Source organism: Neurospora tetraspora, assembly GCF_033439725.1.
Source record: "Neurospora tetraspora strain CBS 560.94 chromosome Unknown B0H65scaffold_2, whole genome shotgun sequence".
Taxonomy (NCBI): Eukaryota; Fungi; Ascomycota; class Sordariomycetes; order Sordariales; family Sordariaceae; genus Neurospora; species Neurospora tetraspora.
In genome coordinates, this window is record NW_026944384.1 from 467,732 (window position 1) to 492,528 (window position 24,797).

The 24,797-nt window shown below is 46.8% G+C and overlaps 7 protein-coding genes across 7 annotated transcripts; 2 read left to right on the forward strand and 5 right to left on the reverse strand.

The window, feature by feature from the left end:
* Positions 1-5,520: 5,520 nt before the first annotated feature.
* Positions 5,521-7,449, reverse strand: B0H65DRAFT_454915 (nucleotide-diphospho-sugar transferase). The gene is made up of 2 exons (XM_062826211.1): positions 6,668-7,449; positions 5,521-6,576 (listed from the first exon to the last, which is right to left on the reverse strand). The coding sequence occupies exons 1-2, from the start codon at positions 6,986-6,988 to the stop codon at positions 5,758-5,760; spliced, it is 1,140 nt and encodes a 379-aa protein (XP_062683772.1). The 5' UTR covers positions 6,989-7,449; the 3' UTR covers positions 5,521-5,757.
* Positions 7,450-8,190: 741 nt separating this feature from the next.
* Positions 8,191-9,764, reverse strand: B0H65DRAFT_420169 (uncharacterized protein; the record flags this gene model as incomplete). Its single annotated transcript, XM_062824258.1, has 2 exons — positions 8,191-9,024; positions 9,084-9,764. The coding sequence occupies 2 exons, from the start codon at positions 9,762-9,764 to the stop codon at positions 8,191-8,193; spliced, it is 1,515 nt and encodes a 504-aa protein (XP_062683773.1).
* Positions 9,765-10,918: 1,154 nt separating this feature from the next.
* Positions 10,919-11,731, reverse strand: B0H65DRAFT_506094 (glycoside hydrolase; the record flags this gene model as incomplete). Its single annotated transcript, XM_062828039.1, has 2 exons — positions 10,919-11,381; positions 11,511-11,731. 2 exons carry the CDS (start codon positions 11,729-11,731, stop codon positions 10,919-10,921), a joined length of 684 nt encoding a protein of 227 aa, XP_062683774.1.
* A 1,108-nt stretch (positions 11,732-12,839) lies between these two features.
* Positions 12,840-14,010, reverse strand: B0H65DRAFT_567077 (uncharacterized protein; the record flags this gene model as incomplete). Its single annotated transcript, XM_062830347.1, has 2 exons — positions 12,840-13,842; positions 13,895-14,010. 2 exons carry the CDS (start codon positions 14,008-14,010, stop codon positions 12,840-12,842), a joined length of 1,119 nt encoding a protein of 372 aa, XP_062683775.1.
* A 3,998-nt stretch (positions 14,011-18,008) lies between these two features.
* On the forward strand, positions 18,009-18,941 carry B0H65DRAFT_567079 (uncharacterized protein; the record flags this gene model as incomplete). The annotated part of the gene is made up of 1 exon (XM_062830348.1): positions 18,009-18,941. The coding sequence occupies one exon, from the start codon at positions 18,009-18,011 to the stop codon at positions 18,834-18,836; it is 828 nt and encodes a 275-aa protein (XP_062683776.1). The 3' UTR covers positions 18,837-18,941.
* A 2,786-nt stretch (positions 18,942-21,727) lies between these two features.
* B0H65DRAFT_421479 (mitochondrial carrier domain-containing protein) lies at positions 21,728-22,086 on the forward strand (the record flags this gene model as incomplete). The annotated part of the gene is made up of 2 exons (XM_062824345.1): positions 21,728-21,815; positions 21,884-22,086. Coding segments are annotated over 2 exons (291 nt in total), but the record flags the coding sequence as incomplete, so codon positions are not given.
* Positions 22,087-22,667: 581 nt separating this feature from the next.
* Positions 22,668-24,385, reverse strand: B0H65DRAFT_506096 (uncharacterized protein; the record flags this gene model as incomplete). The annotated part of the gene is made up of 4 exons (XM_062828040.1): positions 22,668-23,147; positions 23,297-23,507; positions 23,534-23,839; positions 23,916-24,385. The coding sequence occupies 4 exons, from the start codon at positions 24,383-24,385 to the stop codon at positions 22,668-22,670; spliced, it is 1,467 nt and encodes a 488-aa protein (XP_062683778.1).
* Positions 24,386-24,797: the final 412 nt, after the last annotated feature.

Sequence of the window (24,797 nt, forward strand, 5' to 3'; positions counted from 1 at the left end):
TAATGAAATTTAAATATTTAACGTTCTTTACTACGAATTTAATTTTTTAGGGTTTAAATGAAATTTAACAATAATTATATATTTAACGACTCTATATACTTTACCTAAATAATATACCTTAAAGCTTAACGAAAAAACTAATATATCATATATATATAGTAAAATAAAATTATCGAAATGATCCATAAAATACTATTAATATACTATTAAAATATCGCTAATACTTTTTATAATCCAAAAAGTATAACCAACTATTTAAATAACCTGTATCGAATTCAAAATAGCGTTTTCCCTTCCTCTCCTTCAGCTATACAAATCTTATAAAATACTTATATAATATTTATTTTAATAAACCATTTCGCTTTAATAATAACTTTAAACGTTTTTATAATTAAAGGTAATAAATACCAATCCATGTTAATAATAATATTAAGAATTCTATAATTATAGTAAAATCGAAAACTTCCTCCCGGCTTCCTAATAAAGAAAATTAGCGTAATAATAGTTAAATTACTAGCACGGATAAAACCCTTATCGAAAAAATCTTTAAGGGTTTTCTTTAATACTAAGAACTCTTTTTATAATATATTATAAAAGTAATTATAAAAGAGAGGCAACTCCTTACCGTTTTCGTCTTTCTTAAATTCGATCTTATAATTAATATTTAAATAATTAAAATTAACTTTATTAACCTCCTTTTATTTCTAAATAAATAAATAATTATACATCTCTATAAGGATTATTTTTCACAACTCCTTACCTATTATACCAATTTTAAATTTAAAGTCCTTCTTAATATTTCGTAAATTCACTACGAATATCGTTAATTCCGTAACTTACTAACTATTCTTCTTCCTAATCCTATTTATTATAATTACGAACGTAATTACTAAATAGTATACTACTTCTCTAAATTCCTTAGCCTTAAGGGAAAGACTTTTCGGGGAATATCCTAAGTATAGGATTTAATAACCGGCTACTCCATACCAAAATATATATTCATAAGGAATAAAATAAGCCTTTATAATAATTAGTTATAATTTCCCCAAAATAATAAAGAACTCTAACTTAAGGACTATGTAAATACAAACCATAAATCTATACCTATAAATATTTAACCCAAAATAATCAATCCCTTCAATTTCCGCCCCTTCTATTTCTATTAAAACTCCTCATACCTATCTCTTAAATATAAATATAACGGGAATCTTTAGCTTTTTAATAATACTTTTACTAATTACAATATAATATTAATAACTTTTATCGACGAAGGTATAGAAATAATCTTTATTATTAATAATAATAAATATTTTAATAATATTTATCTCTATAAGTCCTGAGAAATTTTGAATTCCCGCTTCCTTACTTAATATTCTAAAATACTCCTTTACTCGACTTTAAAAGGGAACTACTCTTTTTCTAATTCTTTAAAAGAAGAATACTTACTATTATTTTTTAACATAAATTCCACTTTAAATTTAACCTTAATAAATTTAATACCTATAGGAGAACGTTATACCGGTTATATATACAATTACCGACTATATACCCGCTAACTACGTAACGGAAATAAAAATTTAAAATATAATACTTATTTCTTTTGTCCTAAAAGACCTATTTAGTACGCTTAGCGTCCTTATTCCTAAAATTACCCTTTATCTTAATATAGCCTATTATAATATTACCGTCTATATCTTTAGGGTATTTAAAGGTAGGGGTAAAGTCGCGCCGGGAAAGGGAACTCCAATAATAATTACTATATCCTTTACTATTACCCCTGATATTACGGAAGGCTTTACTAATTTTAAATTTCTATATAATATCTTTTAACTATTGGATATAGAAATCGTAAATCTCAAATATATAAATTATAATCATTTAATCGTAAAGAATATTAAATATAAAAATTTCTAATTAAACTAATTTAAAAATCATCTTCCTAAATAAGCTCTCTAATTTTTATAAAATTCTCTTCGAATGTAGGGAATTAATCTAATAAGAATTAATTCTCTCTCTATTATATAGTACGTAAACGGGTTAGGGCTAATCTTTTCTTATTCTTATTACTGAAAACTAATTCAAAATAATTAAAAAAAACCTTCGGGTTTATAAATACCGTTAATACTACTATAGCGCTAGAAAGCTTCTAGTTTAATTATTTTATTAACCGGGAAAACGTTTAATAATATTAGCCAGCCCAATTTATTGTTGATAATAACTCCCGCCAACCTCTCTTCTTTATATATAAAACGTAATTGGGTAATATAGAAATTAAATATAAAGGGGATTCCGTCCTACTTCGGCTAACGGATATTTTTACGCTTAGAATTACAATAAGGAGCGGCTTCTTATATAGCACCGACTACAATGCTCGGGGTAATAGTAATTATCGCGGTAATTATATTAACGTTAAAGGGGTTCTATTAACTTTAAATAGTAAACTATATATTAAGCATTATTTTACTATTTAAACGAATATATTATTAATAAATAATATCCTAACGAAGTCTTCCTTGTTTTGTATAAAGTATATAACTTCTCTCCTCGCAACTTCTTCTTATTCTACGGCTATAGTGGCTACAGCAGCGGAAAACTCTACGGGGATTCTAATTATAGCTATTTAAATAGGTAGGCCCTACTACTATTACTATAGTAGTTACTTATTTTATTCTATTAGGTCTATTGAAATAGAATTTAATATAACGGGGATAGCATGGTTAATATAAGTACTAATCGTATAATTTAATTGAAGTTCTATAAAAAAGGAAAGTTCTATTTAAAAGCAGCTCTACCGGAAATAAAAGGTTTTAATAGGGGCTGTATAAACATAGCTACGGCGCCTTATAATAGCTCTAATCGATAACCAGAATACTACAGCCCGAGCCTTAGCCCCATAACATAAATTTAGAATCTACAAATTAACCACATTATTTATACCCGTAATATACTCTTTAACGAAGATTTAATCTATTTAAGGAACCTTGATAATTTTAAAGAAGGATTAAGGCTAATTAACGACGAAATTACTAATTTATTCAACCGACTTAATTAACCTCCTGAATTATCTACGTAATATTTCGAACCCTTTAATACGATTTAAGATATAGAAGATAACGGTCTTACCCCTTTCGTACTATTATTCTTCAATAACGAATTTTAAAAAGATAATAACGAAACTGTTTCGAAATTAATAGAACTTATTATTTAGAATAAAATATCTATCGATTTTATATTTAACTCCCATACCCCGCTAAATATACTATTAATTACTCTTATTACTAACTTTTTAATAAATTTACAAGAGCTTATTTCCTTCCCAACCTTCGAACTATAAGAAGCCGCGTTTAACGTTAGGAAATTTATTTAATTAGTTGGGCAATAGTAGGGTAAGATAGTTACGAAAGTAGAAATTGATTATTTAATTTCTAAGGGTAGTAGATTGGATTCTATTAAATATTAAGACCTCCTTCCAACCTTCAAGATTTATTACGATCTCAAATATTACGATTTAAGTAATTTCTTTAAGTAAATAGAGAAAGTGTATTTCGATAACTATAAAGAAATAAGGTTATAAGTTGAAATCGACGAAAATATTCCCCGTACTAAAAGTCTTTAAATCTTCGACTATATATAGGTATATATATATAAATTTAATAAGTATAGTTGGTTATTAAAAGTAAAGGCTCGCTTCGTAATTAGAAGAAACTAGTAGTATAATTACAGTAAGGAGATATATACTTCTACGTTAATTAATCGTTTATTTCGGTTAATTATTATTTATGCCGTTAAATTCGATTGCGAATTTATTTAATACAATACAGTACATACCTTCGTTAACGCCTACTTCAATAAGGAAATTTATATATATATACTTCCTAATTATCAAAAGTATAGTATTATCCTTAAAATCCTTAAAGCCTTCTATAGTCTCCAATAAATTCTTTTATTATAGTAATAAGAATTTAACGAGACTTTCGAAAGCTTAGGGTTCAAGCCGTTATTCAAGGACCTATATATCCTTAAATATAATAGAATTTTAATTTTCTATTATATTAACAATGTTATTTTCGCTTTTAATAAATTATAATACAATAAAGTTACCCGGGTTACAAAGAAGTTAGAGGAGAAATATAAATTTATTAGTAATAATAACCTTTAATAATTTTTAGGTATCGAAATTATTTAAAACCGAAAAGTAAATTATATTTAATTATCCTAATGGGAATATATTTATGAAATTACCAAATTAATTAAGAATTTCTACACTTTCGCCTTTATCCTAATAAATAACGAAGAGCTTATACTTTATAATAGCGTAGCCTCTTTCGATAAGATCTGAAAATACTAGGTCGTTATCAGTTCTATAATATACGCCGCTATAATTACCTAGCTTAATGTTACTTTCGCCGCTAGCCAATTAATTTACTATAATTATAATCTTAATCCTTAATATTGTAAAGTTGCTAATAAAGTTTTATATTACCTTTAATACTACTTTAATCTTTCCTTCTATTATAATAAATTAACGAAATTCGAAATTATTTTAAATATATCGTACGCTAACAACTCTCTAAATTGAAAGAGTTTGTATAAATTTACAATTAAACTCTTTAATAATCTAATTTATTAGGGTACAACTAAATAAAAAATAGTATGTACCTTAATAATAGAAATAGAGTTATTATTAATTTCAAACGCTATTAAAAAAACTATCGCCATTATATATTTATATAAAGAGATTAATATTCCCTTCAATAAGGATATACCTATAATCGGTTACAATAATATATAAATAATCCGTATATTAATTATTAAAGTAGCGAAATTAATAGTTAAATTAAAATATAGTAATATTTATCGTTACTAATTAAGGTAGGAAATTATAGAAAGAAGGATTAAAGTTGAATATTTAGAAACGAAGAAAATACTAGCCGATGGATTAATAAAGGTTTTGGGATAATTAAATTACGAGAAATTCTAAAAATTAATAGGAATAACGAATATACTAATTTATAAGGAGATAAGGATAAATAAGGAGATTCCGGATAATATTTTGGAGGATATTCACAATTTAGTTAGAGAAATTAACGTACCAGAAGAGAGATTTTGTAAATAGCTTTACTTTTACCCTATTTAGAAGGTTTGTAAGTAAGGGGGTATATTAGAGTCAAGGGCGGTTTTAGCCATACCATATAGAGGTTAACGCTCTAACCACCTAATATTACCTAATTTCTAGGCATATCTGGGTTACCCCAGCACCCCCCATACCTTCTGGGCGAGTCAGTTACACACTCTTCAATCAATTAATTCTGCACCGTTACATCTGACACAATGCCAGGGGCATACATGCCCGATGCTACCCAGAATTGAGAGGTACGTCATCCACCCTTTTCGAACCACACGATGGCGTCTTCTTGTGAATCTTGATGCTGTGTTGTTCTTCAACTGGAAGAATCTCGAGACGCCCTCATGTTTGTCACATGGACGCATCTTCACCCTTCACGTCCGTACCAGCCGAGCCCGAAGGCTTTCCACAACGATGTTCATTGACTCCTGTAGATGCTTCCTGTCTATGTGATTTCTATCCGAAAACGAAAACCATGATCCAAAATCCCAGATATAACCAATGTCTGTTTTCGCCGCAAAGCTAAAATGATCGTTCAAACACGGTGTCGTCCACCTCTCCTGCTAATAAGGCGGAACAACAAGGCTGACACCAGGCTTGCACACACCGAAACCCCGGGTATCTGCCAAGCCTCACTCGCTCCTATCTTCCATATCCTCACTCTTCACCTTCCGGTACCCTTTCCCTCCTCTTTGGACCCAATACCTCCTCGCCAACCAACCTAACAATCCCACCAACGCCCCCAGCACCATAACAAACATCCACAAATGATCACCAATCTCCAAAAACAACCGATTATCCCACCCATTCCACGTCCCTCCCCTTCCCTGCGTAAAGAACACCCACTCATCCATCCCCGGCCGATTATCCATCATCAGCCTATACAACCTCCCACTCGCCTCTTCATCCACCCCCTCTAAGATTTCCCCCCGGCTCACGACCTTCCCAAGTTGTAGCATCCGGTGATACTCATCCCAAACCCCACCAATAAACCACTGCCCAACCCCCCAACTAATCTCCACATACCTCAACAACCCCCACAAACACCACCACCTCTTCCAAAACCCCACCACCCTTTCCGTCAACCCAACCGGCACCGCCCCCCTCCCCTCCACCAACTCCGCCACCACCCGTCCCCAAAACGGATGTCCGGGTCTGGCAGCCAGTATATTATTACTCAACGCTCCCCTCCCGCCATCCGTGATCCAAAGCGGGAAGTACGTCAACGCGTCCAATGATGATGACCCGTTGCCGCCGCCGGTAGTAGGAGGGGATATAATAGACGGCAAACACCCGTTGTCAAGGTCGAGGTAGATGCCGCCGTAGTGGTACAGCAAGAAATAGCGGAGGGCGTCGACGCGCTGGACGGGGTGCGGGTAGGAGAGGTAGGAAGGGAGGAAGGTCGGGTAGTGGGTGGAGAGGAAGAGGAGGGAGGTTTTGGGTGTCCAGAGCTGTGTTTTTTTTTCGCTATTGTTAGCATGCGCGCTATGGGAGAAGGGAAGGGAAGGGAAGGGAAGGGGGGAAAGGGGAGAGAAGACATACGCGATATTCCCAATCGGGGTTATTATCTACACAACTCCGCCTCTGTTCTTCCCAGTCACTCGGTAGCGTTTCGTTTGCGGGATCCTTCCAGTTGTGGAAGATCTGGTGGATGATCTTGGGTATCTGCTCCTTTCGCGTTTCTCGGAGGGTGCCGTTCAGGTAGGCATTGGCGACCTCGCGCTGGGTGATGGCGATGCCCGGGTGTTGGTAGAAGATGTGGATGAAGGCGAGGAGGTGGGTGATGAAGTAGTGGAGGACGAGGAGGATGGGAATGATGATGATGGCGACCCGGAATCCCGAGCGTATGAATATCGACCGCATCTTGTGGTCACTGGCGCAGAACGTAAGTTGGCGCAGGAACAAGACGGGAATGCGATGGTTTGGTAGAGAACGGGATCAGTGTTGTTTTCGTCAGGTGCGGTGTGGCAGTGATCCCTTTGGGTGTATCACCACGCAAACATGGGTACCCCTGCAGGTGGGAAGGTGAAGTTTGGACGGCAGGCCGCATTCGCACAGTGGACTCGGGGTTTGCGTCTTTTGAAACACATCGATTCCGGCGGACAGTTAGTCGTAGGAGAAGCTAGAAGTAACTTGACTTGAGCAAGGACAGACTTGGGTCGGGTCATGGGAAGAGGTGACGTCGACAGTGGTTTGTGTTCACGTACGACACTCGCTTGTCAAAGGGAATTGCCTGCATCGCAAGGATTTCGACCGAGTGCACCAAGTAAAGCACCATCAGGCATGATGATTATGTCGTGCGGTTGGTGACAACTGTTATTGATGTCTCGATACGTATAAGTCATGAATAAACATTAACTAGTGTTCGGGGAACGCGCAATTCTTGGACCGAGAGTGCACTAACAGAAAAAGCGCGAAATTTGTTAGGCCTAACAATTCTTTTGCGGACGAAAAGTACACTTTTGGGCCGTGCGTTATGATTCAGGTAGTGCGTGCGGAGTTTCATATGGGGACCGTCCGCGAAATTCACTAACACCCTAACCGGACTTTTTAACGGCTGTTCTGCTATTAATACAGTCCAATACTAGTTTATTTGTTAACTCTGTACCCCGAGTAAGACACATGCCAACCCATCCTGAACGCTGCAATGGTACTTTAAAATGTATAAAGCATAGTCAAAAACAGATTATCAGCAGCTGATTTGACATATTTATGTAAATTTTAAGCCCCCATTATCGAAGAAAACACATCAACTTGTTGTTGAAACGCCTGGACAAGTTGACCAGAGGTCTCGAGCTAACAAACAAACCAGCATTGTACTGTAGAGATAGAGATGCAGGTCCTAAACATTCCACTTGCGCTTGGCCTTGCGCTCATGTCTTCGCTCAGCACCAAATCCCGGTGATAATGATAGTCCCCGAGTTGTTTGAGCGGCTCTCCGTCCCCACTCTCGAAAAATTAGCCCAAGGGTATCTTTGTATGAGGTTGCCGTTGTGATGATGGTAATGATATTCCATCCCATTAAACCGTAACACGTTTGTTCATACAACAGAGAGTCCGGTCTCCTAATACTTCAAACAACCCATCTCCAACTCCCTGGCCAGCTTCCCATTCGGTCCGCTCACCTTCCCCTCCACCTTTTCTCCTACTATCATCCACGGACTCAAATGACACCTCCTCGTCTCCTCCTCCCACGTCCAAGCCATGCACTCGCTCCCCCTCTCATAGCACTTCTTCCCACACTCTCCCGCCTTCTCAACCCCCTCGACCACCGCCACCTCCCCACCACTACCCCCCGCATGATCCCAATTCGCATATTCTATCGGCTTCGCCAGTTGATCGCTCGTCAAGGTACTCTGCCTCCAAGGCCTCGACATTCCATACACATCCCAAATATCGCTCCACAGTAGCGGCTTGCTCACATTCCTGAAGCTCTCGCCAGCCCGGTGCATCTTCTCTGGTTGTCCCAGCCCGTGAAACGTGATGATAGGACAGCAGAACCTGTCTGGGCGAATCTTGGTCCACCGTGGCGGTTCGCCGCTGAACAAATGGCTGTACTCCTCGTCCAGATACACCCCGGCTCTTATCAGCGTCCTGGCTAGAAGACGGTCGCCCCAGGTTTCCGACAGGGATTCGAGGTGAGCGGTGCGCACGGCGTGGGGGTTATCGAGAATGAGGGAGGACATGGCGCCTTGTGATAAGATGATGCCGGAGCCGCCGTGGGCGAAGCGGATGCGGAAGTCGCCGACTGCGTTGCCGATGTAGTATGGGACCTCGGAGTCGAGGTGGGCAAGGAGGGGTTTTAACGATGGTTGGACGAGGTAAGTGTCATCGTCGACGAGGAGGTACCACTTCTTGTTGGGGAACTTGGAGTAGGCGAGTTCGAGGCCAGAGATGAACTGGTGGGAGGGGTGTTAGCGGGTGGGTGGATGGCTTGAGAGGGGAAGGGGAGGCCTACCTTGAGCGCATCAATCTCCCATCCTGTGGACTTGGCGAGCTGGTCTGCTTCTTCCTCCCCATTCTCTATCGCTTCGGCAAATCGAAGGTATTTTGCGACTCGTGGGTTCGACAAGCTGGCGGCTGGTCCCAAGGAGCTCAAGGTCTGGTTGACAACGTTGTGTATCGGCAGAGGCGTGCCGTGGTTATTGGCCTCTTGGCCTGGCTTGGAGGCATAGTCGGCGATAACGAGGAAGTCGCGGAACTCGTTGGAGGCGCTGAGAGCTTCGAACCAGGCGTTTGCTCGTATGCGCGTGCCGTATCCGGTCTTGACGATGACGACAGTGTCTGTGCCCAGATCGACTGGGTATGCTGGTGGCGCAAATAGCCAGTTCTCGACGGGGTGTGAGTTGAGGTAATGTTGGAATTTCTTGACATTGAATCGGATGCCTAGCCGGACAACGTTGTCGTATGGGAGCATGATCCAGCCAAAGATGAGGAGGATCCCGAGGAAGAACAGCATGTTACGCAGTCTTCCGAACGGACCGTATCGCATTCGACGGAGTAGCGCCCGCATTCTGTGTCGTAGGGTGGGGCTTCGTCGCTGCTGGAGCAGAAAGTCGTCTTCGTTCTCAAACTCCATGATCTTGACTTTTAGATCCGGGTCGCCGATGACGACGGGGTGTTGTGATGGGTGCGGCATGGTGGGACATGAAATAATATGCCCAAGGTCGCATCGTTTGTCGCCGTGTTTCGCAGCAGAGCACAGCTTCCGTCAGCAAAGGTAGGGATAATCCATTGGACCAAATGTTTGGTCGCGACAACGGAAGGCGGTAGCTAGCCGGCCATTTTCAACGGTTTGTGATGGGAAGCGAAGGAAGAGAGAGGGACAAGGTGAAATCAGGAGGAGACGGGACCGGCAGGCGGCGGTCACGGTGGATGCAGGCTCGCGGCAGGGTGGACGTCAAGGTGCCCTCTTGGCTGCGAGAGGGTCGCACTGTACCTCACGCGCCGAGAAAATGAGGAGAAGGGACGAAATCGCGACTGATTGCCCGATAACGCGCGTACTTTACCAAGTACGGATAACACGGCTCAAAGAACCAACAGCGTCGGAGATTAATGTGCCATGGCGCGCCCAAGCCCTAAAAGCCGAGAGGTTGGCGTTTCTGGGCGTTTCTGGGCATTCATCAACTTCCATCTTCAAACCTCGGCTTCAGTACAACGATATCGTGAGAGTTGGGAGAAATCATTGGTCGATCACGACTTCAATATCGAGAAAGAACCGACATGTGCTGATGCTGATGTTCTTGTCAAAATCGTCGATCCGATGTGCTTCCCCGGATTTTCCGGCAGCGACCGGCAGCTGATCCACAGGTACCGTCTGTGCGCTAACCACGCTAGGCGGGGCCCCCTAACAACGCCAACATCGAACAAACATCGAACAAGCTCGCCCAGCATTCTCGGCAGGAACAACGTTGAATTTCAGCTTCACACGAATGATTCATTAAATCTCTGGTGTGAGGAGTTTAATGAATACGATTCTGTAAGTAGTCTCCAAGGGCTGAGGAACGGAAGCACAGCGCCCAAACGGAGGTCACGCGAGCACTGGGTCGATCATCGCGAAAGCCTTCAATGATGTCACCTTCGACCTGCTCAGTTATCCCAAGCCTTTCCTTACCATCCCAAACTTATTTCAACATCTGATCATCCACAACCTTGATAAAACAACCACTACATACCCCTCAGCCTATATGACAGCCTAGACTACCTACTGACCGTCTTCGAGGTGTGATAAAACCGCCGCTCCCAAAGCAGCAATAACCACGCCTCCAAACCACCCACCACCTCCTATCCCTCTCACGAACTCCCCCCACCCACCGTTGTGGGTACCGGCTCCGGCGACGCAACCCCCACCGTAACACTAGCACTCCCCGAACTATCCTGCCCCTCAACCGCCACAATCATATAATTATGCCTCCCCATCTTCAGTCCCGCACCTTCCCACGCCTTAAAATGCGTTCCCGTATTAACCGTCCCTCCCCCCGGTCTCTGCTCATACCTAATACTCCAATACTGGGCAAAAGTCGCGGTGCCAATGATACTGGGTTTATTTACCCGCTTCTTGGTCATGATCTGGTACGTCCCGCCGTCCGATGTGACGTTCCCGAGAACCTTGGCCTCAGGGTTGTCAGAGGGATGGTGGTCGCCGTGGGCTTCGATGATGTAGTATTCTACGAGCGGGGAGGTGGTCCAGCCGTAGATGGCGAGGTAGGCGTTTCCGCCGGCGGTGGGGGAGAAGGTTGAGGTGTAGGTGACGTTTCTGGCCAGGGTGCGATGGATGTCAGCAAGATTGGCGGAGGAGCGGCCTGCTCGAAGGAGGGAGATGGATAGGTAAGAGGGAAGTGGGGGTAGGGGGGAGGGATATGGGAGAGGAGCGAAAAAGACTAACTTGCTACTACCAGGGTTCCAACCCTTGCCAATGACAAAGTTCCCTTTGTCGCCGGACCAGGTCACGTCGAATCTGCCCTCGGCTCCGTTCTTGACGGTCAGCTTGGGCTTGCCATCGGACCAGCTGGACCAGAAGTAGTTGGCTGCTGGAGCGGAGGCTACTCCGATGATGGTGAGGGAGATGGTTAGGAGGCCGGTGAGGAGGGAGGTGAGGAAGAACATGTTGACTTTGGCAGACCTACTGAATGTTCACAGTTTTTCGATGAGGAGGAGGTGCTACGATCCCGGATTCCGGGATAACCAAGTGGGCTGGCTACTATGGAAAGGGGTTCTGTTGTCTTTATACCGCCCGTCTACACCTTCCCGACATGGACTCAGCTTCTGTATCCATCCGGCCTGTGATATGAGACCGTTCGGAGAAGTATCACCTCTTAAACTGCCGATGGCCAGTGGCCAGTCCAAGACAGCCAAGGCTGCTCAGCCTTCCTTTCCCTCTCATGACAGTTCTCTACTATTAGTGAGGTCTGTTCAAGGATGCGGATATCCCAGCTTGGCGGATTACGAGAAAAGGTCTTCTGATGCGCACACAACATGGGCCAACAACGGACTGGACAGTTGGGTCTCACCCAGTGTCATCCATGCAAGCACTCTAAAATCTAAATCACAAACGAGTTTAGGCGGAGATTGAACGTTGGTCAGATGCACCCCGGATTCTGTAACTTGTGCCGGGCGATTGGCGACGATAGGCGGACAGGACGGCAGTCATTTATTTATACGTGCCGGGTAATATCTGGGGATGCAACTCATGCTGTCTACCCCCCATACCTCATGCGCCTGTCTTTCCACGTTTTCTCCCAGCTCCCTCTTCTCATGCGTCCCAATCAGGTGTTACTATCTCTTATGTGGTCTTTTGTGGACCGAACGAGTGCCGCCGTTCTTGGCTTCTCCTTGGACCCATCCTTGCCCTTTGCCCTCATATTCACTTCCAGGCTGCTGAGTTGCATGCCGTTCACAGCTTCCCGGTGGCTAACTTGCTGGTCCTTGCTTTTTGAGAGGTGAAGGGGGTCTTTAGCCGGCAGTGCTCTTTGCCTCTTATGTTCGGGGTCCACATCTGCACAGCCGGAGAAAGGAGGTCAGACACTCGGCCACCACGACCGCCTTGAGCATTCACGATCCACAAGAACGCTTAGATCAATGGTTTCAATGTTGATAATCATGTTGCTACAAAAGGATGACTTGTTGGAAAGGCGGGCAAGGGGTATTCCACACAAACGAGGGTCTCCTACCTAGGTAGAAAGACGAGTGTCTTCCTTCCTCTGCCACCCATCCATCACTTCTTCATCGGATGCCCCGCCATCCCCGGCAGCACCTTCAACCACCCATCCGTATTCTCATTCACCACGCTCTTCACCGTGCACTGATTCGCCTTGTCAAACGCCTGCATCTTCAATCCGTTGCACGTCGGCCCAAAGCACCCATTATCCATCGCATGCTGCAGCCTGTCTCCCTGCCATCCAAACACGTAATCGCCATGCTGTCCGTACCCCGTCGTGTCTCCATTGCTCAACACAAACGGCTGGCTGCTGTCCGTAGGCCAGTCCGCCTTGTTGTTGAACTGGCGAGTGTCCCATACGACCTCGTAGTGCACCTGCGGGATCTTGACCGGGTGGCTGGAAGGGCACTTGGCGTCCACGACGGCGAACGGCGCAGGGCCCAAGGCGGGGTGGGCGATATGCTCCGTGTGCGAAGGAGAATCCAGGTTCTTGCAGTCCCAGCAGATGGGAAAGATGACGCTCGACCGGATCCCGCCCGGGCAGGGCTGCTTGGGGAACGTCTCGGTGTCGCGCTGCGGGTCCTGGCAAGGGGCGTAAGTGTTGCCGCCAAAGTTGGCGCCCGTGTAGCACCTGAAGCAGGATTGCATGTTCTTGCCAAAACCCGGTGAGGTGCGGCGGTTGGCATCGCCGGAGAACATGCGGAAGCCGGGCTTGAATGCTGTCACGGTCTTGGGGCCGGGAGCAGTATAGTAGACGGTTATGCCGGCGTTGGCGGCGCCGATTTGGGTGTTGACCATTTGTGGCACGCGCTTGTAGGTGCCGTTGCGTGCGCGGAAGTAGACGTTGGCGGTCCAGTAGTTGGAGAAGTCCTCGGAAAAGGTGCAGGAGGTGCAGGTGGCGAGTTTGGAGATGTCGGCGTTGGGGCCGGAGGGCATGGTTGCGTTGAAGGCGTTCTGGTAGTTGTTAGTGTGGGCATTGTAGGGAGAAACAGGGAATGGACGTACGCCGCCAACGACTTGATGGACGTGTGAAGAAGGGAGCATGCCCGGTTCGACAAGTCTGCGGGAGTGTTAGTGCCATTTCCTGCGATAAGTCTGGAGGTAGAACTCACGGATCAATACGGTCAATGACTGCTTGCGAGCAGCCGAACCGCAGCATGTTGGTCGAAAATCCACCACCTTGTGCCTGAACGGCGGCCGCGAAGGAGAGGGCCCCAAGCCAGTACATGTTCACGATGATAACAATGCCTCAGAGGAGCGATAGGTAGAGTAAGTGATGGAAAGCAATATTTGACTCAGAGAACTTTAGGACACGACAAACTGGATTGACAGAGAGCACAAGGGAACCTTGGCTTTTAAACAGGTCCATCAAGCAATGAGCAGCCTGGCGTCATTGTCCATTCTGCTTCACTACCAGGCAAGAAACTCGATTCCGAACTGTTCACAAGTGCCGGATCGTGACCAATTCCGTAATGGAGGGCATTAATATTGCGAAGCATTTATGCATACCTATCGGAGGCGATTATCCGTATCGACCTTATCGATCCTAAGCATTTTGCCGGATCTTAATATTGCGCTCCAATCACTAGCTAGACTAGAAACCGGGCAGCCATATAATATAACCTTGGAAATCTATCTCATATCCCACATAGTGATATCGAGAGAGGATGAGGGAAGAAGCGGAATGTAGAGGGTATGGTACCTGCCAATCGTCAGTAAGATGCATTCAATGGTCCAAAGGGCGGGGCATCGACAGCCTTTTGATGGAAAGGAAAGAGGAAGTTCGAAACGCCGGGCTTTTGCATCTTGCTAGTCTGCGCACACAGAAGTGGAAGGAGTATCTCTCCCCCGAGCTTGCCTTCAGGTTGTGTGTTCCAGCAATCCAGCGGCAGTTGTCGGCTGGTTGTCACAAGCCTCCCCGGCTACCAGCGGATAGTTGGGAAGGCACGATGGTCGATGGACTATTCCATGTCCAAGGCACTCTCGGCCCAACAGCCCGGTGGCAGATGGATGCTCGTACTTCCAGTGGCGACCTGGACACCATGGTTTCGGTCAAACTTCGGGTCCTTCGGTTCTTTCATGTGGCAGTGGATACTTCCAGATGCTGCAGGGCATACTTGTGCAGAGCTGCATGCGAGAAGGGTGCCCGGAGTCCGGTGCAGGGCCGGGCAATCATGCATTATGCAGCACACAAATCTCGAGAAAGTCCCCTTCGGGATCTGTTAGGTATTGTCATCCTCATCGGCTCCGACTAACTGTGTGGGTAAGGTAGTGAGGACTATCAAGGCCGATAACATGGAGCAGACGTGGCCGATGATGATGACAACCATGACATTTTCCCGCTGCTTCCAGCACAAGGACGATTGGGAAGACTTGCCACACAACATGTGTTACGTTGCTAGAGCTCTCACGATCGTTGTTCATTATGGATTGTAAGTTTCAGGGCCGAACCTGTTCTGCGGATGACAGTTGTAATTACCTCTAGGATTGGATGAGAAGGTCATTAAGCAATTCTGCATGCGTTTTCATCAAACGGATGTTGCATCCTAAAGTTCAGGTCCAGGTGGGATGTTGAATATCATGTAGGTAGGTATTCTATGGCCAGGAGGCTCCGGAAACCATTGAACAACTGCCCGCGCATCATGGCCATCGAGCTTATGGAGACACATGCATCATGCAGTCACAGGTCGAGGTGCGTCAAAAGAAGTTGTCGGACATAATGCTCCTTATGCTTTTCTGATCAACGGATATGCAGAACAAAAAAAAAAAGCCACGTTCACAATTCAGAAGACCGGTCATGAAAGGGTAAAAAAACAGACTCTGTCTCTCTTCTCCCACAAACCTGTTTTCTTTTCCATCACCACACTCCTCGCCTCCCGGTCGGTCCTTTCAAGTTCTGCCAATATCCAAAGGAAAAAGCATACAGGTAGCTTTTCCCCGCCCTCGTTCGTAGCCTTGTCTTCCTTCTGAATACAACAACTTCTCTCTCGCCTTCTTGTCCCTACTATCGTGACAGTTCAAGACATTATCAGAGTCATGTTTTCGGCACATGCACGTGTGGAGTTCCATACCTTGCCCACTGTATGACAATTCGGAGGACTACAACTTTTGAGATTTGAAAGTATTATCGGGGCTTGTCGTTCAGAAACTGCAATCGAAGAAGGCCCTTTTTTCGTTAATTTATATGTATTCGTGGCTGCTGAGTTTCCAACCAGAACGTGGCGTTGACGGATCATCCCGAATGAGGATCAACTGGCCACAAAGAAAGGACGGCGATAATAATCAATGAGTCTTATTCCGGATAATGAGTTTATAACTGCAGGTCTTTTCTTGATGCTAGAAAGTGGTATGAACGAAGCAAAGCAGTTGGAAGAAAGAAGGAGCATGAAGTAAAGGTATCTCTACCGTAGAAATTCGGGAAATCCGGACACGTAGTCCCTCCACAAATTCCCTTCTTGGACGCCGCTATGCCAGCAGTCCTGTACCTATGGGTCATGTCCGATTCTGTGCATTTGAACGCATGCAAGTTACAGTGATGGGCAATCTTTTGGACCTTTTCACAAACAAGGCGATTCTGTATGGCACCATGTATGCACTGGGCTGCACGTTAAATCACTGGCATATCTGCGCGCAAGAAGGGAATTACTGGGGGCCCTCATGTCCGGATTTCCCGAATTTCTACGGTACAGCCGGAGGCCACCTCAACAAGCATAAGGTATAAATTCTGTCTTTTTCTGCTTTTTCTCAGTCTATAACAATCAGCACCATCTCCAGCATTCACTCGCTTCCATCATCAGCTTCTTACGTCCCAACTATCAACACTACTATAAAGGTTATCGACAACCACCAACAGAAACAAACAAGCAATCACCGTAATTGCACCGTATCGCCACATTCATCAAGATGGTCCAACGACGCTTCGACATAAAGCTCCTTTTGTGCCTCATCGGCACAACCATTATTAACATCGTGGGTCTGTTCTGTGCCTGGGCCCTGCTGTCTACACTCATATCCACAGTGACCTCAAGCTCCATGTCTATCCCGGCCCTTATCCTAGCCTGCTTCATGGCCTTGTCTTGTTTTATCGGCGTCTTTGCAGATTTTGAGATCGTGTACCGGCAGCTGCTGCCCCCGCCCTCTGGCTATAAGCGATGTGGACTTTGGTTGATTCCTCTTGGCGAGAACGGCGAGAATGGTGATGAGAATGGGGAGAATGGTGACTCCGGGGCAACAAGCGAAACGGTAAGAGTCTTTTTGGTCGTCGTCTTCACCTTGATCGTTTTTAGGCATGAGCTTTACTAACCGTTGTTGTGGATAGGTAAAGCGGTGGACATATGGGTCTCTCATGTTGACCTTCTACTGTTGGTACTACACTTGATGAATAGATGGATACCTACGAAGGATGAATAGATGAACACGAAGAATGACGGAATCTGCGGCATGGAAGAATATCATGGGTTTGGCAAGAAGATAGCTTTAGTCGGGAGTCAGTTGTTACGGCGTATCTTACAGGTATCTTTTATAACACACAACGCAAAGAAGAGGATTCATTATCAGAGTTATATTTTCGGCACATAAAGTTCCCTACCTCGCCCAATCCATCACAAATCTGAGGACCGCAAATTTGGTGACTGGAAAATTCCGGCACTATCTTGGTGTTTAAAAACCTCAATTCAATAAGGTTCTTGTTTCCCTAAGCCACGCGTGATTGCCGAGTTCCTAACATGAAACCGGGATGTGGCGTTGTCGGATCTTCCCGAGTGATGATTACAGGTAACAAGTGACAAAGAAAGGACGAGGATAATGATCAATGAGTGATATTCCGGATGCAGCGCCCAAAAGACATGCGGCCCTTTACCCGTTCTCGACAGGGAAACCGTTCGGCCGGGGCGACCACCGTCGGACAAAGCCTGCCCCCTCATTCTTCGGCCGCCTCATCAGCGGCCGGCCACAAAGCATGGGAACAAACTACCTAGAAAAGAGCTTTGTCCACGGTCTGCCCACGAGCCAGCATAACTTAAAGCTCTACCCATCCGCCTTTTTTTGTCTACACTTTATCTTTTCTCTGTATCCATATCATACCCTTCATTCATACTATTGTGTCCATTTTTCTTCCCCATTTGCACCTCTGTCCTTCGTCTCGTGCGTGCAGCTTGATCCCAACCTTCCTCGCCAACCCTATCTCCACACACTGCCACACTCACACATCCACTCTCCTTTGCTACCATGGAATCCAGCAAAGACAGCACTTCCACTCAAAAGGAGCCATTCCAACCAAAAGATGAAATTGCCATAGAAAGGGAACCTGCGATGGAATTCAGCAAAGACAGCGATGCTCAAGAGGAGCCATTCCCGCCGGCGCCAAAAGGGGAAATTGCCATGGAAGAGGCGCCTGCCATGGAATCCAGCGAAGACAGCGATTCTCAAAAGGAGCCATTCCTGCCGGCGCCAAAAGAGGAAATTGCTATAGAAGAGGCGCTTGCTATAGAATCCAGCGAAGACAGCGATTCTGAAAAGGAGCTATTCCCGCCGGCGCCAAAAGAGGAAATTGCCATGGAAGAGGCACCTGCCATGGAATCCAGCAAAGACAGCGATTCCCAAAAGGAGCCGTTCCCGCCGCAGGACGATGTTTTTATGGAAAAGACATCTGTCGTGGAGGACGCACCTGTCGTGGAAGAGGTACATGTTACAGAAAAGGCACCTCCTGTCATGGACAAAGCACCAGTCATGGGAACAGAGACACCGGTCGCGCCAAAGGCACCTGTCGTAGAAAATGCACCTGTCGTGGGAAAGGCACCTCTTGTGGAAAAGGCATCTGTCATGAAGGAAACACCTATCGTGGGTAAGGTACCTTTCATGGAAAAGGTACCTGTCGTGCCAAAGGCAACTGTCCCGAAAAAGGCACCTCTCATGGAGAAGTTCAAAAAGGAGATTCGTGCCATTCAGAACTATCAACCAAGTTATGACGCTGCCGAAGCCCCGTCAGCAGCAGAATCGGCCGCCATGATATCCGTCCTTTTCCTTTCGCCTTGTACATCATACTACTCATCTTGATTTACGACCTCATTGCATCCTCGCTCTTTCCCTTCCTCCCACGGCGGCTTTGAGCGGCCGACAAAGCCGTCAATCGGCAATGACATCGGCCTCGCCCCCAGCCTCAGCTTGGGATATTGGAGCACTGTTGAGCAAGATGGCTGTCTTACCTTTTTGGATCGATGAGTACGTGGATCAGTCTTGTATGCATCAAGGGTTTACCGGTGATTGTCACCGTTGCTCTTGCCTCAAATACGTCGCGTATTGTACTCCCGCATGCGTGATCCACTGCAACCGATCGCTCGTCTGAGCCTGTCAACCTGATGGCTCGTGCGCTTCCAATACCTCGTCGGGCTCTGATGTCTCGTCAGCGGCCTCTGCCTCTGCTGCTGGCTTCCCTCTCCTTTTCATCGATACATGAACTTCATCCCCGTATTTACCACGCAACGGACTCGCACTCCTCAAAGACTACCTCTATGGACGGCTCACCAGCGCAACCCTCGGCTGACACAAGCGAGCTCAGATACCGAGGCTTCACTGCTAGCGGCGAATTACCTGAAGGAACAGTCTCGGCATACTTCTTGAGCCCTTGGTGGAAGTCATCTTTTAACCAGTTTCGCCTCAACACCCTCTCACTCTCATCCGAAGATCAACGAACTCTCAACCTGCAAAAAAGTCAAAACAACTGGTTGTTGCCAAGTGCCAACAAACACATTCAACAGTAGGACATCTCCTTTTGCTTCCAATTCATTGTCTTGAGGTGCGCAAGAAAGGCAGTTCTGATTCTGGCGGCAGTCCTGACGGCTCTGGTGGCAGCAAAGTAACAGCGAAAGAGTGGTGCTGATGGAATTGGATATTGAGGGCAGGCTCAAGGGCCGGGTGCATGGGATCGTAAAAACTTTGGAAGGAAGGAGCGGATTATTGGTGTTTGGCCGTCACCCGAAGCTTACCAAAGGAAAGCGTGCTTCACTCAGAGCAGAGCATGGACAGAGGAGCAGGTCCGAAATTGACTGGTTCCGGGAGGTGGAAGGAGAGTGTTTCGAAGGGGCAAGAGGATACAGACTATATCGTGTAATTACCATTTTTCCAGTGTAATTCTTGTTCTATGACCAGCTTCGTACTTCAAATGAGCCATACATGTATTCCATCTGTCCCAAACGGGGATCGTACATCTTGAAATTCTCCCGTACCAACCGAAAACATGTACTCCTGACCCGAATCACCGTAATCACTGTAGGATTATGCCTTCCTCATCGAAGAAAAAGCACGATCAAGAGGTGAGAATGCCTAGACAAGTTGACCAGAGGTGGCAGGTGCCAGACAAGAGACATTCATCGTGGAGTCAGTCTTGTCACAGCACATGGGATCACCTGTCCAAGTGCTGTTTCCCTTCTCGTCAGTCCAGTCGGTACACTCGTGACCGCCGGGCTCCTGCCAGGTACGGTAGAGCGTGACACGAGCAAATTGCCTGACCCCCTCGTAGAAAGAGAAATGGAAGGAACGCGTAGCTCTATCCAGCAACCAAAATTTGACTCCCACAGTTTTTTTTCTCCCACGCGCCTTCCAGGCAGCCACTCCCCTCGTTCTCTCTCTTCCCCTCCCTTCCCCTCCACTCTCTTCCCTCTTCCCTTCTCTTCTCTTCTCCTCCTCTTCCCTTTCCCTCACCATCAAACACAACCATCATTCATCATCACCACTTCCTCACCATTCTTCATCGCTGCTTGCCGTGCGTTCAAGAACGTCAACAGCACCACCAACAACCATCAGCAACCACCACCTTCCTCAACCTCCAGTTACTCGGCGTACCGCCAGGGCGCCATCGTCGCCCTGCTCCCCGCTGGCGCTCTCCTCGGTTCGCTCGTCGCTGGCACTTTCTCTTGGTAAGCTCCCCTGTCTACCTCTGTGGCGTTCATCAGAATATTATTGACGTCTCCTTCCACTTCAGCCCCTCACCAACTTCACCACCATGAATCAAACGTCAGCTGAGGCTGCCTCAGCAGCAGCTGCGGCCTCTCCTCCCTCAGCAGCAACAGCCTCAGCGGCAACTGCCCAAGGGGCCTCCTCAGCACCAGCAGCCCCATCGGCTGCTTCGGCTCCCCCTGCCCCATCAGCTGGCTCTGGTCCCGCTCGCAACCGTAAGGGCATCCTATTTGCTGTCCCCGTCGCCGGCGGTAATGCTCCTGTGCTCCCAGACTGAGCACGAGGTGAGAGACATGGCTTCCGCTCTTCAGTAAAAGCTCAGCCCAGACGTAACACAAGGAAGCAGCAGAGGAGGCAAGAGGGGTGGGTAGCCGTCCAACCCAAGGGATACGAACTACGATGCGCCATCAGAAAGGACGGTGGTAGAGATTACTACCTATTGCCGCGCTGTTGCTTTCCTCAACTCATTCCCTCTCTTGTCGCGTCGTTTGTATCATATTGCAACATTCCTGTAATGGCAACCCGCCGGGCAACCTGGCGGGTTACCAAGTTGTAAGTCATCTTCGAATTCTCTTTGTGTGCGTTGCTCTTGCTGTTGAGAATGCTAATTGTTTGCTTGTGCAATAGGTGTTTACAAACCCCCTGGAAATTGTCCTCGACTACCAACAATTCTCGCAAATGCTCCGTGGCCTCCAGGGCGAGCGCATTCGCCAGGCCTTCCAGCTGTGCCAGACCGTTCGCAGCTTGTGAGTCTGTGACAAAAGGCTGGTTCCAACCCATCTTGAAAAGCTCACCATGGTCGCTTGACAAGGATGGCGACGGCTTCATCGAGCCCGAGGACTTCGAGCGCATCATTATGGAGACCTCGAAGCACAAGTTGTAAGTCATCCTTGGTTTCTCTTTGTGTGCGCTGCTCTTGCTGTTGAGTATTGCTAATGGTTGCTTGTGTAATAGGTCTTTAGGTTTCTGTATTTCCGGTTTATGCTCGCCCTAACCCCCTGGAAATCGTCAAGATCAGATTGCAGGTCCAGGGTGAAGTTGCTAAGAGTGTCGAGGGCGCTCCCAAGCGCTCTGCCATGTGTCGCTATGGGAAACGGTGTTCGAGCTGGAATTGCATTTCAGCCCCGGCCTTTCAACTATCCTAAAAGCCGTCCGTAACTTGGGCCTGGTCGGCCTGTACAAGGGCGCCTCTGCTTGCTTGCTCCGCGACGTTCCGTTCTCGGCAATTTACTTCCCGACCTACTCGCACTTGAAGAAGGATCTCTTTGGCGAGTCACAGACCAAGAAGGCGAGCGTTCTCCAGCTCTTCACCGCCGGCGCCATTGTCGGTAAACTCTTGACTAATCGCTGAATCACTCCTAGCGTCACCGGTGCGCGCTCCACGGGCCGGGCCAATTTGCCACCGATTCAAACTGCAAGACGATCGTTCTCTCTTCAGAGGCGATGGTGGAGCAAGTCGAGAAACTGGATCTGACTGCAGAGGGGGAGATCGAGGTGGACGTGAGGGAGGTGAAGGAGCACTCGGTCGAGGTGCTGGAGCACTGCAAGGAGGTGTTGACTCAGTCCAAGGATATCAAGGAGGCGTGAGTTTAGTCAAAGGAAACAGACAATTTATCACCGATTCGAACCGCAATCTCGATTCCCTCCATAGTAGCCAGTGTCTTGACTGTAGACGAAGATCTGATTGACAAGGCAATTGAAACACCGGGTTGCACTGTTTCGGGAGTGCCACGAATTGGATCTTTGGGCAGGGGCGGGGACGTTAGAGGGAAGCGTTATGTCTGTACACTTCACCAGCAAGTCCGTAGGGAGCCACGCAATAACAACACTCCATGTCTTCTCGACATGGAAACAAATATGGCCACAAATGTTCTGATCACTTGACTCCAGCTCGCCCACCACATGTCCACATCACCATCCACACCCTCCCCATCACTTACCTCTATACAGCCGGCACAACCCCCTGCGGATAACTAAACAAATCCCCGGATCTACCGCCCCCTTAACAATCCTCAACCTCTCCAAGTGCTTCCCCCAATAATTCCTCTGCGCCGCCTCCCTCTCCATCTGCGGATCCGGATAATTGACATACATCCCCCACTCCTCCACCGGAATCTTATCCGTGACATTGCCCACAAAGTTCTGAATCGCCGCAAAGCCTTCAGCCGGATACACCACCTTATCCACACGGTCGTAGAACAGGAACATAAACAGGTAGTTCCGATGGGCGTAAGCGGTGGAGTCCACGTCGGGAACGGTGACGGCCGAGGTCGGTCCGCCGTGCACGTCGATTTGCACGTACCAGTCCCGCTTGTTGGATTTGGCGTGAGTGAACCAGTAGGATGTGAAGGCGGAGAGTTGGGAGGGGGTGAGGGGGTGGGTGTAGAGGGAGGAGGAGTAGAAGGTTTCGTGCTAGTTGTCGTCAGTTGTTAGGGTTCTGAAGACTTTGGAATGGAAAGAGAGAAAGAGGAAGAGGACGGGATGAAAGAGAAAAGGTGAAGAGAGAGCGGAAACCTTGGAAAGATAGGTACTAAAGTGAAGAGAAAAAGACTGGAGATTACCATACTATAAGGATGTCCCTGATCCAAACTAACTCCATTCCCAAAATGCTTCACCTGATCTAACCAACCCCCCTGCTGCGCCATCACCAAACTCGCATTCGTGACCTTCAACAACGGCCCCAACACCCCCTGCAAACCACTCTTATCCCCATAAAACAACCCCTCAAAATTGACAAACCGATTAGTGATAAACAACCTCATATTCAACTCCCTCGGCATTTTTGTCCCGTCGTTCACAAATCCTGAAAAGCTGCCATCCCCTCCCGAGCCTGCTGCTCCGTCTTCCACGGCGCTTGGGCGATGAAGAAAGTTACTCGTTCAGGCACGGCAAAAGTCTTGAAGCGGAACTCGGTGACGATGCCCAGGGAACCGCCTGCCCCGCGAATGGCCCAGAAGAGATCGGGGTTTTGGGTGGACGAGCAGGTGACGACGGAAGAGTTGGCGAGGACTAAGGTGGCGGAGTCGAGCCAGTCGGAGGCGAGGCCGTGCGTGTGAGAGGAGACGCCGTAGCCGCCGTGGAGGACGTGGCCGCCTACGCCGACGCTGGTTGAAGGGTTAGTTGGGTTTGTGCCTTGGTTTTGAGGGGGGTGACGGGGGAAAGGAGAAGAGCCCGGCTTACCCTGGACAAGTCCTATGGCTGAACGCCCATTTCCCTTGGCTGTAGAGCTCAGACGCAACGTGTCCCAGCCGCGACCCTCCTTCTACTGTTGCTATGCCGATGGTATTGTCTAGCACGACCTTGTTCATCCTGTCCAGCTCGATGGTAAGATGACCATCTTCTCCTCCGAGCCCGAACGAGCCATAGCTGTGCCCGCCGCACTTGGCGTTGGCTTTTACCCCTATTTTGGAGGCACAGACTACCGCATCTTGGATGTTTTTGACGGTGGTGGGAACGGCGATGGCGACTGGTGTGAAATTTGGTCGGAGATTGTATGGAGCGGCATCCAGTTTCCAGTCGTTGGATCCGCGAGTGTTCCAGGGCACGCTGGACTGGGTAAGGCAGTCTGTGAGGATGTCGGCCTTTTCGAAGGGTGAGATGTCTGCGGCTGCCAAGCCTCCGATGGGTAGGAGGGCTATAAGGGGTAACATGATGTTGAGGAATTCCGTGTGGTAACGTGATACGGGAATGAAGTATGACAAATATGTGGATGATGTTCTTGGCAAGCTTGTGGCAGGTCTCTGAGTCCTGGTTCTGGAAGACGTCTATGTATAGAAAACGTGGAGATATCCGGGGAAATGCAGGTCGAGTTATACTCGCTTCGAGGCCGAATGTGGGGTCGACCACTAGCTAGTTGCCGTCGCCGTCTGTCGTCGTGATCCTCAAACGAGAGTGGAAAATGTAAGTGATGACACCATTGCTGGAAAAGATCATACGGTTGTCTGCCCACTTATAGGTCCCTTACTTCTCCTTCAGGTGCGATTTCGGTCTGCTGAGCAGAGTATTGGATCACGTCTTTGTTTTGCCGACTCATGTTTATTAACGATCAGGGGGCAAAGAGTT

Bases quoted from the DNA above. Each gene is read 5' to 3' on its own strand.
- B0H65DRAFT_454915 (XM_062826211.1), bottom strand. From the start codon at position 6,988: ATGCGGTCGATATTCATACGCTCGGGATTCCGGGTCGCCATCATCATC. The intron at 6,577-6,667 runs GTATGTCTTCTC...AAAAAAACACAG, and splicing joins ACCCCGATTGGGAATATCGC to CTCTGGACACCCAAAACCTC.